The following is a 16,539-nucleotide window of genomic DNA, read 5'->3' on the forward strand; positions in this document are numbered from 1 at the left end:
CTAGTGGAATGTTCATGGGCAAAATTTGAAAATTTGCAAGCACAGTTGTTGGAAGACATAACAAACCACTTTATGCAAAATTTCAACCAAAACGGATGAGAATTGCATTCTCTAGCGGCTCAAGAAGTCAAGATCTATGATCGCGTCCTCGAAAAGCTGAAGAAGTCAAGTCCCATGATCGGTTTATATGCTAGCTATATCAGGTTATGAATCGATTTAAACCATATTTAGCACAGTTGTTGGAAGTGATACCAAAACACTACGTGCAGTCATATCGGACGAGAATTGCGCCCTCTAGCGGCTCAAGAATTCAAGACCCAAGATCGGTTTATACGACAGCTGTATCAAAACATAGACCAATTTGTCCTATTTACAATCCCAACCGACCTACACTAATAAAAAGTATTTGTGCAAAATTTCAAGCGCATAACTTTACTCCTTCGAAAGTTAGCGTACTTTCGACAGACAGACGGACGAACATGGCTAGAACGACCTAAAATGTCATGACGATCAAGAATATATGCACTTTGTGGGGTCTTAGTCGCATATTTCGAGGTGTTACAAACAAAATGACGAAATTAGTATACCCCCATCCTATGGTGGAGGGTATAAAAATTAAACTATATATTTTATATACGTACATATGTGTATGACCACCGTGGCACAAAGGTGTTTTTACAAAAACTATTCAAATTTTACATGCCGGAATATATGTTCTATTTCACTTTGATAAATTATAAACTGTATTTATGGCTCATATAAACTAAAAACCTAGATTGTTGAGACATTAGAATTGGTTTTAATGATCAGTGTGATTGTCTCTTGCGTTTTTACATATCATTTCCTTTGACACACTTCAAACTTAGATCTTAAAATCTTTGATGAGCAAATTTTTCATGCCAACGAACCATTAGTGAACAAACCCCACGGTATTCAACCAGAAATGATAACGTTGAGAACAAAAACAAAGTCGATTACTCGGCTTTGGTGGTTCGGTTTTAGTAACCACAAAAGTCAGCTGTTGACAAACAGTAAAAGGGACTCGACTCTTCATTCATAAAATGTCACACTTATTAAACAAGAAATTCTAAAATTTGACTGTTAAACAACAAGAGAGCATTTAAGCAACGAAGATCAAACACAACAAATGACTGTTACCAGCGCACATGTCGCCATGGATGTTCAAGTAACGGGTCATCACCAAATGACAGATGCTCCCCCTGCTGATTATGATGAGAACGGACAAATTAACCATCAAGGCGCTGGTGGAGCAAATGGTACCACATTAATTATGGCAAATACAAAATTCCATTTAGAGTCGTATCCCGATGCCACTGATGATGATAGTACACAACAACGGTTCATCCTCGGCGATGAAGCCGCCCAGTATCTGCAGAGTGAGCAACAGGAACAACATCAGCATCATCAGGTGACATGGTTGGATGATGAAGACATTGACAATTTAGACCTCGCCACTTTGGACATAGGAAACATGTTCAACCGTGTAGACAGTGCTGAAATTATCTATCAACAGAAAAAGAAAAACATCAAAATGGTGGGCAAATATGTAATGGGCGATATTTTGGGAGAGGGGTCTTATGGCAAAGTAAAAGAGGTGCTAGACTCCGAAAACCTGTGTCGAAGGGCAGTGAAAATCTTAACCAAACGTAAACTCAGACGCATCCCAAATGGTGAGCAAAATGTACAGAGAGAAATTCAACTGCTCAAACAGTTGAAACATAAAAACGTGGTGGCCTTGTTGGACGTTTTATACAATGATGAAAAGCAAAAGATGTATTTAATAATGGAGTACTGCGTAGGAGGATTGCAAGTAAGAGATCTCAAAGCGCAATTAAATATATGTGTTTTGGCAATATTTTTTTATCGTATCTAGGAAATGCTAGACAATGCACCGGAGAAGAAAATTCCTTTATTTCAAGCCCATCGCTACTTTCAACAACTCATAAACGGCTTGGAATATTTGCATGGCATGCGTGTCATACACAAGGACATCAAACCAGGAAACTTATTGCTTACCTTGGAGCAGACCCTGAAAATATCGGATTTTGGTGTGGCCGAGCAATTGGAGTTATTTGCCACTGACGATACTTGCACAACTGGCCAGGGCTCACCAGCATTTCAACCTCCAGAAATAGCAAATGGTCTGGAGTCGTTTTCTGGTTCCAAAGTAGACATTTGGAGCAGTGGTGTCACACTGTAAGATGGAGATGACGATGCAAAGGTAAAATGTTAGCGTTAACTTTTAATTGTTGTGTATTTTCCATTTAATTGCAGTTACAACTTGTGTACCGGCCTGTATCCATTTGAGGGAGATAACATTTATCGTCTCTTAGAAAGCATTGGCCGTGGACAGTGGGAAGTTCCCGATTGGTTGTACAAGTTGGACCATAACCTCGCAGTGTTAATATTAGGCATGCTTCAAGAAAATCCTCAAAAACGCTATAGCATACAACAAATAAGAAAAGATCCGTAAGTTTAGACTTGTTACAAATTTTTAAATATTCGGCACAGCCATAAATAAACCTAAAATCGGTAATTCGTCAAATGATCCTCCACTGCTCCTTTGTGGGATGCTATCAGAATATTTTCATTTAATTTTGTGTTTTTAATACAAACATGAGCAACAGATCCTACCATTATAATTTTGCATTGAAAACGTTTACGAAAAGATTTGTAATAACAGAAAGTATGTTTTGCTCAACTGTTATTTCTATTTAAATGTTGCATTTGCATGACTTGACTAGAGCATGTCGTTTCCAAACCGCCGAAAAGATTTAATTACTAAATTTTGAGATTTTACGTTTTTTAAAGGAATCGATAATTTACGACTGTTTCCACATTCTGTTCGAATTTGTGTCGATTATTCAAGCCGTTATGATCTTACTACAAAAACTTTTTTATAGTAAGTGCCATTTTCATATTTTTAGTGACTACTGTGACTGCGTAGGGCACTTACATTATTTTCGACAGACACAAGTCCCTGAAACAAATTAAGCAATAAGTGCAAAAAATGTGAAGTTATCATAATAAAACGTTTTATATTTGGAAGCAGGGTTCACTAAAGCAGAACCAGGGTTCACTTAATTCAACCATGTTTGGAAGTAAAATACCAATCGGATGTTTAAAAGTAGGGCTAAGTATCTGGGGGCGCCCCAACCTTAAGCAAGAAAGAAGATCATATTTAAAGAAAATCCCTAAGGCGGAATTATGGGTCTCTGTTCTAAATATCAGCAAAAACTATTTACAAATGCGCCCATTATGGGTCCAAGACCATATATTGGGCGATCGATCTATATGGCAGCTATATGCAAATATAGTCTGATCTGGACCATATTCGGTCCGGATGTCTCGGGGCTTTATACAGTTCACTGTTCCAAAATTTAGAGGAATCGTTATTATCCGATGCGATTTTTTTTTTTTCATTTCCGAAGCCTTTGAAAATTTTGAGATATTGAGCACAGAAAAATTATATTTTTTTCCATACATAGGTTGTATTAGACTCGTCGACATTCTTGTTGAATCCAGATCGATCTCCCCATTTAGGGTCTTGAGACCATAAAAGGCACATTTGTAACCCGATTTCTAGGATATATGGAAATGTGAGTTGTGTTAAGACAGCTTGACAATCGTGCTGAATATGATTCAGACAGACCATATTTGGATAAATTTGCCATTTAAAGTCTGGTACTATATTCCTTATTTGCTACATTGCTGCCGATTACTTTTTTTTAGAAAATAGATTTTAAAGCAAAAATCTTTCTGATTTTATTCAGTAGCACATTTCCTCATTACTCATGGTAACATTTTAATAAAATTGTTACTTATCATTGAAATTTGCATAGTGTTTTAAACAATTAATCACGAAAAACATGAGTTTTCAACGGAGAAAAACGAACATGTACCAGCCATAAGGCGTCAGCTCAATTAAAATTCTTCGGTCCACAATAGACGTTGTAGAAGACCTCTCGATCACCGTGCCAAATATGGTCCAGATTACACCATATTTGGATAATGCAGCCACATGGACAGGTCTACCGATTAAATATTCTTCATCCATTTAAGGCTTAGTTGTTACCCAATTAATTACGCACATGTACATCCTTGCCGCATATGATCTCATATTAGAATATAACAGACATATCTCTCGATTTAATGCCTTTGGCCTTAGGCATATATCTGAGTTTCCAATGTTCGGCCCGACAGAATTAAATTAGTTTTTATACCCTACACCACTCCTATGGTACAGGGTATTATAACTTAGTGAATTAGTTTGTAACACCCAAAAGGAAGAGAGATAGGCCCATTGATAAGTATACCGATCGACTCAGAATCACTTTCTGATTCGATTTACAATAGCTTTGTCCGTCTGTCCATGTTAAACTACAGGTCGCAATTTTCATCCGATCGTCTTCAAATTTGGTATGGGCGTGTTTTTCGGCCTAGAGACGTAGCCTATTGAAATTGGAAAAAATCGGTTCAGATTTGGATATAGCTCCCATATACGTGTTCGTCCGATTTGCAGTAATAATGCAATAAAATGGTCATTTGTTACCCAATTCTCTCGAAATTTGGCACGAAGGATTTTCTAACTCTCGACATTACTGGCAGATTTCATGGAAATCGGTTCAGTATTATTTATAGCTCCCATATATATGTTCGTTAGATTTTGGGTAATTTGCAATAATGTTGTCATTTGTCAACCGTAGTTATTACAGTTTGAACATATTTTTGCTCGCCGAGGTCCATCAAAAATGGTTCAGAATTGGATATAGCTCCCACATTGTACTTATAGGGTAGGTGTATCGTATTATACACCGCCCGGCTTTTGCCTTTCCTTACTGGTTTCTTTATTATATAATTAAAAAAAAATCAATTTTTTTCGTAATAAAGATATAAATATTTATTTATTTTAAAATATTTAAATTTCTTTAATTTAAATAACAATCCCATCTCCAATGTAAAAGATTATGTTAACTCAATGCTTTATTGGTACACATTTTGTTCCAAGTAATACAAAATCCAAAATATTTAAAAAAATTGATATGGTTGTTGTTGTTGTAGCCACATTTTCATGTGGAGGTGGCAGTCCCTGTCAAGCTCCTGTTGGTGAACAAGCTCGTACCGGTCCAAAGGACCGATCGCCGTGGAAACAGGGTGGCCATTGGTTATTTAAAGACGCCAATAACTCGACTTGTTATATCGAGCATTATAAGAACTCAGTATACGTGCAAGAGGTAGTACCGCCCGACCTCTCTCTGAGACTCTCGCTCGATGCCGCTGATTGTCCGCGACTGCCGTTGCTGCTACTCCGTATGGAGCATTCCACTATCCGCAACCTCGTGACAAACACAGAAAAAAACAGCTATTAACTTTTTTCGAAAAATGGGCTACAAAACGTTAATTTCTTGATGGGAAAGCTCCAAATTTAACGGAAAGTTGTTGATAAATACATAGACATGGTAACGTAAAAAACAACCATCCTTGACGGCCAAATTTTGAGTTAAAATGCGTTTTTCTTGATTGCACAAAATGGCGTATAGAACGTATACAGTTTCCTAAACGATATTCCAATATTGAATTTGTACTTTATTCTTTTCTACAGTTGGTTTATTTCGGCACCCGAAGAAAAAGGACCACCGATACCCATTCCACCATTGAAAAGTGATAAATATCGTCGTTCCACAGTACTGCCTTATCTAGATGCTTACCACTATGAAACTGAACGTGATTTGGAGGAAGTTTATTTCACAGAACATGATTTAAATCGTAAATCTATTATATCAAATTATTCTCTTTAAAAGCTAAGCTTAACATATTTCTTTCCTTCTTTCCTATTACAGAAGAATTGGCACGCAAAGCGGCCGCAGCAGCCGCTGAGATAAAGGCCCAGCAACAACACAATTCATTTGCAACAATGGCCGCTTCCACCAGTGGCTTCCATAATGCACAGTCATGTTCCAATTCAGCTTCTCACCACACAAAAGAGAAGAAGTCATCTTCATTGAAAAGACGAGCCAAAAAGTTGACATCCTGTATATCGGTGCGAAAATTATCCAATTGTCGACCTTCTTAGAAGAGAAACAACGATCAACAACACAAAACACCACAACCAACACACAAAGGATTTATACCTTGAAAAATATCCATATTGTTTACACATTTTTCCCCCCCAAAAAAAACCAACAAAAAAAAGAAAAAACAAAATTCAAAAAGGAATCTTATGCGACATACATAAGTATATGATGATGCAAATGCCAGTTTATTATGCTGAATTCATGCCCATGTAATTCTTCAATGAGAAAATTCTTATTTTTTTGTTTTATTTACCCTTTTTTTTGGAGCGAATGAGTTTCACATACCCACACACATATATACATATATATAAAATATATTTTTTCTTTGTTGTTATAGTATTTATTTAGTTGTATCTATTTTGATTAGACTAAATAATTTGTGTATATTTTTTAAGTTGTTAAACTATACTTTCATTTACAGCCTAGTTTTTTTTAGATAATAAATAATTGAAATTATCAAAGTACGCTGTCAAAATTCAAGGGGGCTTGTAAAGATTTCTAAGACCAATCGCTAGGCTATACTATATACTCGAGACTATTTTGTTATGTTCAATAGAAAAAACCAAATGCAAATGCGAATGTTGCCCATTAAAATTCCACTAAGGAACAGGGGCAAACTTCTTACATAAATGAGTGCAGTCCGATTTAAGTTTAAGGAGCCTCCTTTTTATAGCCGAGTCCGAACGGCGTGCCCCTGGGCGACCCCTCTTTGAAGAAAAACCAGACGGTTTTTAAGCAAAATTTTTAATCAACCCCTCATGCGATTGTAAGCAACCAATATAGTGGTATACATTTCATTTCATAGATTTTTTAACATCTCTATGGGAGTACATAGAGGCCCGTCAAGCCGTCAAGGGCTGCCAGCAACATATCTATATAATTCTGCTATTTAACATACACTACTCGCTCATGAATACCACTTCGATTGAGAAATGATTTCGACCATCAAGCGATAAAGTCAAAAGTAGAAACAAAGTCTTCAAATCACTTGCCGGCAGCACCTGGGGTGCAGACAAAGAAATCTTGTTGACCACGTACAAAGCAATAGGCCATTATGTGGTAAGTTACGCAGCGCCAGTGTGCTCGTCAGCTCTGAGACACGCAGTGAAATAATATTCAGATCTGTCAGAATATCGCGACGGGCTGTCTCCTCAGTTCTCATGTGGACCAGCTCCATCAGGAGACAAAGATCCTAACAGTGCGAAGACAAAACTACATGCTGTTTAAACAATTGCACCTGACGAAATTGACCTACCCGGGCAAACCAGAGTAGTTCTGGCTCAATTACGTTCCAGCAGATGCAGCCGCCTCAACTACAACAGAGCAAGAATTGATGCCGGCGTGCAAGATTTATGTCCCGAGTGTGACCATGGACCACATGTCACCTGTTTAACTGCCCAGCCAGACCCACTCGACTGAGAACCAGATCCCTCTGGAAGCACCCCATTTCACTCGCAGAGTTCATGGATTTGGACACTCAACAGAATCAAGCAGACGAAAGATAGAACACAACAACATGAATACCACTTAATGAGCAGCTTAACTATTCACAAAGGCATCCTTATGGAACATAGTTGGAATATTTTCACTTTTTAGAAAATATGATTGCGCCCATATTATAAAATTCGTCCTTAATTGAGTAAATACCTCATATTTTCGAGATCTGATTCTGAGGTTCATATCATGGCCTCATTGTTGTTACAGAACAGTTTATTTACAGCGGTCTTTTAGTGATCTCAAAATGCAGCATCAAGTCTTTAATACTTCTGATGGAAAAGAAGAAAGGTTGATACTCAAATATTATTCTAATTTTATTGGTGGTCATACTAGGGTTCGTTGCTTTGTATGTGATTTATATATTTGAATCTTACGTCCAAATACCCTTAAAGAAGATGATAGAAATACCTTTCTGCTCGGTGGGGCTTATTGTTGAAACGAGTCCTTTGACGCCAACTGTAGACATCAGAATCTTATTATGCGTTGCTAAAACTTCGCTTAAATCATCTCGTTGGTATTCGTGTTTATTTTCTACTTCACTTTTCTTCGCTTTTAGGAACAATTCAAAATTATTATATCCCTTTCGTTTCACTTTCCGTTTCCCACTTCCAAACAGCGTGACATTTTTATGCGGATGATATGTGTTAATTTCATAACTTTTTCATCTTAATAAAATCAAAGAAGTTTTGCGCCACGTGGTATTTTTTTCCTTGTTTTGTTGATTGCCTTTTCGATATTTGAGAAATGCGAAACAGATCGTTCTCAGATATTAAAATTAAATTTTCCTCAAATTCAGCCAACATCCAACAAAAAAAATTACGGTAATCTGTATACATATAAAATTTAGAATTTAAAATCAAATATACTTAAAGAGAAACTTATGAATTTTTACAAACTTTAACATCAAATGGATTTATCTAAGTCTATAACTTCTGACGGTGCTGAAGTTGGCAATACAACTGTAGGCATAGTACGCATTTGTGGCATGGCAGGTAGATTTGCATTTGTCGTTAAATTAACTACTTCGGGCATAATAAACATTTGGTGGTAATGCTGGCCCAATTTAGTTAATTTTTTTTGCATTAAATTTCTCAATGTGTCCACGTACTGTGGAGGAATCTTGTTAAGTTGAGCATTACGCCAATGCAAGCCATTATTATCAACATGGAATAAAGGTGGTGAGGGTACATGGTCTTTCATGTAATTCCATACACATTCCTTAAGGAGCAGAGCAACCTGTTGGAAATATTTATGATTAAAAGAAATCACACCCACACACACATATATATAAATGTTATACCTCTGATGGTTCAAAATGTTCAATAATATTGTGCAGATTGGACAGGGGTGGTGGCAGTAACTGTCCCATGGACAAAACTTTCAATAGATTTTTAGTCGACTGCAGCAGTTCACCTTTTAGGTTGTATGTATCATATTTGTTTACTAAAAATATTTATAGAACTGTATTGTAACATTATCGTTGACTATGGCTACCACCAAATAAAACTTACCATTTTTTGCCCTCCACTGATGTAGACATGTAGCGCATAGAGCTCTCAGTAACACCGATGAGATGCAAAGCGCTGGCCTATGGGTGGCTATGAAACCTAAAAGGGCCCACAAAATAGGCGAGGTTAGGAAAGCCCTTCTTATTAATAAATCCCTTTCCATGGTTACTTTAGTGAATTCTTCATCGGGAAATGGTAGACCATTGTACATGACATCGGTAGACACCATTTCAACTAACAACAATGATATTGTTGAATAGGGCTCTGTATTCACCTGGCGATCCTGCAAAAACAAAAAAGACAAAAAGTTAATGGGATGTAGAGTTCGGATGCGGTCAATGCATACACCATCGGTACAGCACATTTCTAGAGCTTTTAAAAATAAGCTTTGCATCTCTGGTGGACACCGTTCACCCATAAGCATATTTTCTGGCCGTAGACCTCGACCAATTACTCCTGCATGCAGTATCGAACGATTGGAGTTGGGTCCAAAGCTTTGTTTTTGATTCTGCACCAATATCATTTCATGTTCAGGAATTAAAAGTTCATCTACAATGGGTTCTTCATATTGCCCAAATAGGTAACCGTAGTAAAACAAGGCTCCTTCGATAAGTTCCCGTAAACAAGCAGATCGTGATGATTTTCGGGCTCGACACTGACGTTGAAATAAGACATAGACACGATTAACGGCTGCCAGGCGTAAAGTCGATGCTACAATAAAACAAATTATTTAGGAAAATCTCATAGTTATTAATGAAAACATGTAGAACTTACATTGTTCCTTAAGACTTATAAAGAAATACTTAACACTTAATACAGCCAATTTCAAAATCTGCAACAGATTCATAAAAAAAAATTTTTATTTCAATGTTCGCCATCATACGATCGACTCGTTTTGTTTCGCATACACACATACCTCGGTTGTTCTTATAACTTGTGTTTTTGACCCGGCCTCAATGGTGTTCAAAAGATCAATAATTGTGTGAGCTAATGTCAAACGTGTTGCTATATAATCCGAGTCTTCGTCCTCTTCTCTATGGTCCACTGACACTACACCTAATTTTTGCTTCTTGTGGGAGTTATAAACATGTATCGTATTGTTGTTGGTTTGATTTTGGATATCGCGAAATTTCTCCTGACTGCGCTCATTGGCATCTGCATCCATTCGAAGAATGAGTTTGTTTAAAGTTACTTCCAATATTTGCAGTATTTTTGGAAGACATTCGTTTAGGGCTGTACTCATCTGATGTTGTCTGATGCTAAAGAAAGTATTTTTCTTTTCCATTCTGAAATAAAATTGAATTTAAATGCTAAAATTTATATGCGTCTAAGCAAAACCTACTTTGTTATAGTATTAAGATTTTTAAAAATATTCAATGCCTCCGACACATCGGATGCTGTTGCCAGTCGTGCCCTTTTAAACTGTTCCTGAAGCAAAGCATCCTCAAGGACCATTTGAATTCCCGGTTTAATTTCTGGAAACTCCACTACCCCCGATTGGCCTCCTATCATACGTATGGCAGCACCCAAACCAGAGGGGTTAAGAGTATATGATTTTCGTAGTAACTCCGATATTGTCTGATAATATATATGCGAATGCTGAGTAGCTGTAATTGTTACCAAGCAAAATAACTAATTTACTGCTCTCGAACACATTTGTTGCAATATATTTATACTCACAAACTATCAAAAGCAGTCGCACTGCGGTCTGTTGTTCATATATGTTTGTACTTAAACAGCTTTTCCACAACATGTATTTCGTCTCCTCAGTCGCCAAGTCATCCATTAATGGACATAGACGTGCATTCAGCACAATTTGTTCCAATTCTTGCAAGGAAAACTCCAAAAAGTCCTGACACCATGCATATTGATCGGCCATTTTGGCAACAGTAATTAGTACTTGAGCGCCATGAGTTTTCAGTCTCAGTACCAAGTTATTTAATGAAGGCTGTATTTCGGCAAAAGTACGATTTGTCATCCAGAGTGGAGCCTTTTGAGTGATTGTTGTACGCAAATCATCATTATCTAAACATAATAAAGAACATATGAAATAAAGCCAGGTTATACAGTAAATGCATAGCTTACACATCTCAAGAAAAACGCTGACCATGTTCTGCAGTAAGGTATCAGAATAATTGCAAAAGTCCAACATGAATGGTACAACTAAGGCGTCCAACTTTTTTTTGGGTTGAAAGCCTTCTTGAAGAAGCTCCTTAAAGCAAACTCGCAATACTTGTTCGTGGGCAAAACATAAATATTCCAGAATACCAATTTCAGAATCGAAACGACAAGGATAATTTTCAGCAAACTTTTTTAAGCTGCATTGCAAAATCTGGGATATTATTTTTGAAGGAAAGCAGCCACCCAAGCGTGCCACCACCCAATCAAATGTCATGGAATATCGTTGGTACGCACCTGTAAGTTTCTGAACTTTCTTAGAAAAATACACAGTATAATAATAACTTCTCTTACCCAATAGTGTCTCCACACATGATTCTGCTTCAGCATTTGTCAATTTTCGGAAACAGATGCTTATTAAAGTCAGTAGACCACGCATAGTGGTGCTGGCCAGCCAGTAATTGCATGCGGCTCCTATGGACGTTCTTTTACTATATTTGTCCGATAGACTTCCCACCAAGTCTAAACTCCAAGAGGCTATGACCGCCCCCCAGGCAGAGGGGCCCTTGCTGACCATATTCTCAAGAGCCTGCTGAATTACTTCGAAACAAGGATCTTCTTGTGAAATTGGGGCTTGTTGTTGCTGATTAGATTGTATTTTTTGTTGTTGCATGACCAGCCCCGTCTGCTGGTCGACATTTGTGGTGTTTACATAGCTCTGCACTCCTACTTCAGCTATCAAAGCAAAGTATTCGAAAACAATTTCCCGAGCAGACGGCAAATCCTCCAACAGATGAAGCGAAGTGCGTAACAAGCTATGAGATGTTAGATTGGGATTACCCCTATAGCCTACTGAGGATAACGACTGAATAAATTGCTTAAGTTCCACTAATACATGTTGTTTTAACATTTTTGATGTCCGGTGTTAGGATCGAAATCCACCGTGGGCAATTCGACAACTGTATAAAGGAGTGCGTTACTGATGAAATGGTCACTATTACAAATAATGACAAATTAACAAATCAACGTAACGTAAATGTTTGAATAAACTGAGTGCGTGCCGCATTAACTCCACTTTCTGTAGGACCAATTTTGTTGAAATCGAAATAAGAAATCCAAAAATCGATTATGAAATCAAATCATCGACTTTGGATAGTCACCCCGGACGATTTAAAAAGGTGTTCTCACACGAACATCTGTTAACAGCCGATCAGATTTGACAGTATTTAGGCCAAAACAGATTCACTCAACAAGCTTAGCCCAAGCGATCAGCCGACATAGAATTTTTTTAATTTTCGTCATTAAGCCTAGGACGACTGACTTCGACTTTTCACACGAACAACTGTCAAAACGCAATATAAAAATGGTGACGAAGATAATGCGAAAACTTTCTATATAAGTGGTATTGAGTTCTAGGAGTAAAATAGTAGCGGCATGTCGATGCATCAAAATAAATTGCGCACAACTTTAATTGCAAATGTAATGTAATGTAAATGCTCACAAAATGGGCCGAATCAACTCTGCCTCAATACTGTTGCCTGTGTTGTTGCTTGACTTTTGTTTATGTTCTGACAAAGAAAAGAGTTCTTCGGATTTCACAATAATTTAATAGGCATTTTCGCTGTGGATGAAGTCAGTACTAGGCTTTAAGCTTGTCGAACTTGTTATTGTTTACGTTTTTATTACTTGCTTGCAATGTGCGTTTGTTCATATTCAAATTCAATTTGAATTAATAAAATACACAAAATTGAAAATATTTTTAATGACATTTGTTAACATTCACAAGGCATATCCATTTTATGTTTTTGTAAGTGACTTAACCTTCTATTAGTGAATCCTGTGAACGCGTTGAGCTTTGGTTTTGAGCATCGCGTTGCAAAAATGCAACTCTGCACACAAATTCCACAAAAGCAACGCGGAAAAGTTAAAAAATGTTCATCTTGAACGCTTGAAAACGATCGTCATTCGGCGTTGCCACACTTGAAGTAGTGTTTTTGTCATCAAAGTTAAAAATGTTTTAACTTTTGCGTGTTGCATGTTTCAACGCGACGCTCCTCAAGGCCCTAATTCTGTTTTAGCCTTTAAGATGTCAGATTGCTGTTTGAATTTTCTTTCTTGTTATTTTCTGTCTCGCATATTCTCTGCTCACGCACGCACAATTTCTGCACACGTGCACACACAAGCTCACAAATTTCTTTGTTTGTGTTGGCAAAATGTCGATCGCCGAGTAAGATTACGATTTCACCAAAATTAAAATTTACGATTTCGCCATAATTAAAATAATTTAACCATGGCCACTATCGATCTCTTATATAGATAAATTATACATATATATTGGGTTGCCCAAAAAGTAATTGCGGATTTTTCATATAGTCGGCGTTGACAAATTTTTTCACAGCTTGTGACTCTGTAATTGCATTCTTTCTTCTGTCAATTATCAGCTGTTACTTTTAGCTTGCTTTAAAAAAAAAGTGTAAAAAAAGTATATTTGATTAAAGTTCATTCTAAGCTTTATTAAAAATGCATTTACTTTCTTTTAAAAAATCCACAATTACTTTTTGGGCAACCCAATAGATAAATAATTTGAAGTTCGATAAATGGGAATTATCGAAGAACATGCCACAAGCAGAGCAGTTTTGGTCGTTAGATTTTGAGCTATGGCGTAATACACGTATATAGGGTTTCGGCAGTCTTAGCTTCCAATATTTGTGTTTTTTCTTTTCTTTTTACTGTTAATTTGGTTTTTTTATTTTTTCGGCAGAGCTGCTTGTTTTGAAGAAAACTAAAATAATTACCGGTACCTATAAGCTTGACATTTGCTGCCATATTTTGAGAGCACAAAAATTTCTCTTTTATTTCAATCCTCTTTGTATTTGTCTATTACTCACAACTCAAAACGAGTTTTAAGTTGACAGACCTCAACCCAAACATTTTTTATATGTAAACCAGGGATGGAAAATTCAAACGGAAATGGTACTGAAAAGGTAAATTTTGGTCCAAAAGGGCACTTTTCGATTCCACTTTTATGAGACGCAATAATATTGAAAATTGCCAATATTGGCTATTACATATTGATGGCTTAATAAAAAAGGGCCTAATTCGAATATAACTTGACATAGGCCTCTTTTTTTGAAATTGTTTGAAACTTGTTTTTATTTGTAATTGTATGCACCCGAAATTTTAAGGGAAGGTGCATCTGACATTTGTCTTCCAGAATGTATAAAAACTAACTAGATTTTACTACAAGAGAAGGAAAAAACTTAACTTAGTCCTTTGTTGAAATCGTTGTAAATCCGTTATTTGCAAATGTATGTACTTGAAAATTTGAAGAAAGGTGTATTTGAAATTTGTCTTCCATAATAAATCAAATAAATCCATTTTGGAAAAAATCGAGATAGACCCTTTTTATATTAAGCCATAGATATATTGCTTCCTACTTATAGACGACCTTACACGACATAAGCTTACCTGCATGCTGTCGCTTTCTATATTGACATAAACTTCCTCATGTACGTCAAATACGAATAAAGCGCGTTCTAATCGGTATATATTCTCATATGTATTTTACTTTTTTTTATAGACATGGATCTTCATGTACGTTCTAATAGCTCGCTTTAGTCGGAAGAATTAAATATTTCGTACGTGTCAAGATAAATTTATTTACAGGTAGGAGCAGTTGGCCAACAACATAAACCGAGGACACTATCTATGAAAATCAGTGTTTGGTGCAAGTGTAATTTTGAGTATGTGCCATTTTCAAATGTTCAGATCTTTTGATGTAAAATTTTTGGCTCTTTACATTGTAGTTGTAAAAGTACTGAAAAGTTTAATGAAGTGCAGACTTTTCCATCTCTGATGTCAAGATCGACAATTTCGTCAAACCTCTCTCTCTCTCTCATTTTGTCTAAGAGTGCGGAAACAATGGATATTTAGAAAATGCAAACAAAATTCTGCTTGCGGGCATGTTGGTAGATAACTTTCATTTATCTATATTTACAAGCGTCATCAACCAGGCTAGGTGCGAACTTCAAACTCTTTATCTATATTTAATTTATCTATGATGCATAAATAGCTAAAGAATTTGAAGTTCGCACATAGACTGATTGGTGGCGCTTGTGAATATAGATAAAAAAGTGTTAAATAACAACATGCCGCAAGCAGAACTCTGTTGCATTTTCTAAATATCCATTATTTCCTTTCCCGTGAAGGAAACTATGACTTAATGCACGTATATAGGGTTTCGGCAGTCTTAGCTTCCAAAATGTATATCTTCCTTTCTTTTATTTTTGCTGTAAATTAGATTTTGTTAATTTTTTCGGCAGAGCTGCTTGCTTGAGGAAAAATAAAGATAATTAACGACATCTATAAGCTTGACATTTGCTGTCAAATTTTGAGGGAAATGAATTTTCACTGTTATTTCTATGCTCTTTGATGTATATTTGAACAGTGTTGCCACAACAGAAAAAATCCGACCAAAAATTTGTAAAAACAACTTACCAAATCCCAAATTAGCCGACGAAATTTTAAAATTTTGTAAAACAAAATTTTCTCTAAGACAAAATTTTTTGTACCTAGTTTTTCTAATAAGGTAAAATTTTTAATTTTTCCAAAAGCCATTTTTGATAAAATTTTCCCTAAACACAAAACATTGATAATGCAACGTCTTACATAGACAGGTTTTGCTTATGTCGTTTTGAAAAACATCTCAACCGTTCACACCAAGATATTTATTTACAGGTAGAGGCAGTTGCCCAACAACAAAATATTGAGTGCACTCTCTGCCAAAATCAGTGATTAGTTCAACTCTGATTTTGTGTATGTTGACAGGTCGTGCAATTTTTCGTTGTTTGCGTATGGTATGGTTCTTAATTATAATGCACAACCAAAATTCGTTGACAGATAGTGCACTTCGCGAGAAAAAATGGTACACAGCTGTATACGTTACACTATCTGTTAATTATGTCATGGTTCACACTAGTTGTGATGTTTTGGAATTTGCATTTTTTCACATTCCAACATAAATGTACTATTGTCAAGATTTATTTTTTTCTTGCTTTATCTGTAAAATTTAGTTCATTCCATAAATTTGCTTGGAAAAAATTTGAGTTTTAATTGCTCTCAAATAAATGCCTAAATTGTGCTAAATAAACAATGTCCTAAATAATGTCAACACAATTCAATCACAATTTTCAAAAGCTGTGATTGATATTAACATTTTTGTGATTGAAGCAGTTACAAATAAAAAAAATAATTGGATCAATTAATTTCGTGTTTAAAATCGGGTTTTATTCGGAATTTCTAGATCATACAAGGAAATTTTA

General features: G+C 36.2%; 2 protein-coding genes across 2 annotated transcripts; one reads left to right on the top strand and one right to left on the bottom strand.

Moving 5' to 3' along the window:
- Nucleotides 1–1,019: 1,019 nt before the first annotated feature.
- On the top strand, nucleotides 1,020–6,434 carry LOC106083341 (serine/threonine-protein kinase stk11). Its single transcript, XM_013246284.2, has 5 exons — nucleotides 1,020–1,831; nucleotides 1,895–2,217; nucleotides 2,296–2,490; nucleotides 5,624–5,787; nucleotides 5,862–6,434. The coding sequence occupies exons 1-5, from the start codon at nucleotides 1,148–1,150 to the stop codon at nucleotides 6,092–6,094; spliced, it is 1,599 nt and encodes a 532-aa protein (XP_013101738.2). The 5' UTR covers nucleotides 1,020–1,147; the 3' UTR covers nucleotides 6,095–6,434.
- A 1,447-nt stretch (nucleotides 6,435–7,881) lies between these two features.
- LOC106083340 (integrator complex subunit 5) lies at nucleotides 7,882–12,268 on the bottom strand. The gene is made up of 11 exons (XM_013246283.2): nucleotides 11,573–12,268; nucleotides 11,186–11,515; nucleotides 10,781–11,125; nucleotides 10,443–10,707; nucleotides 10,017–10,386; nucleotides 9,875–9,932; nucleotides 9,447–9,811; nucleotides 9,104–9,383; nucleotides 8,893–9,035; nucleotides 8,489–8,828; nucleotides 7,882–8,418 (listed from the first exon to the last, which is right to left on the bottom strand). Exons 1-10 carry the CDS (start codon nucleotides 12,126–12,128, stop codon nucleotides 8,496–8,498), a joined length of 3,045 nt encoding a protein of 1,014 aa, XP_013101737.2. The 5' UTR covers nucleotides 12,129–12,268; the 3' UTR covers nucleotides 7,882–8,418; nucleotides 8,489–8,495.
- Nucleotides 12,269–16,539: the final 4,271 nt, after the last annotated feature.

This window comes from Stomoxys calcitrans, chromosome 2 (genome assembly GCF_963082655.1).
Source record: "Stomoxys calcitrans chromosome 2, idStoCalc2.1, whole genome shotgun sequence".
Taxonomy (NCBI): domain Eukaryota; kingdom Metazoa; phylum Arthropoda; class Insecta; order Diptera; family Muscidae; genus Stomoxys; species Stomoxys calcitrans.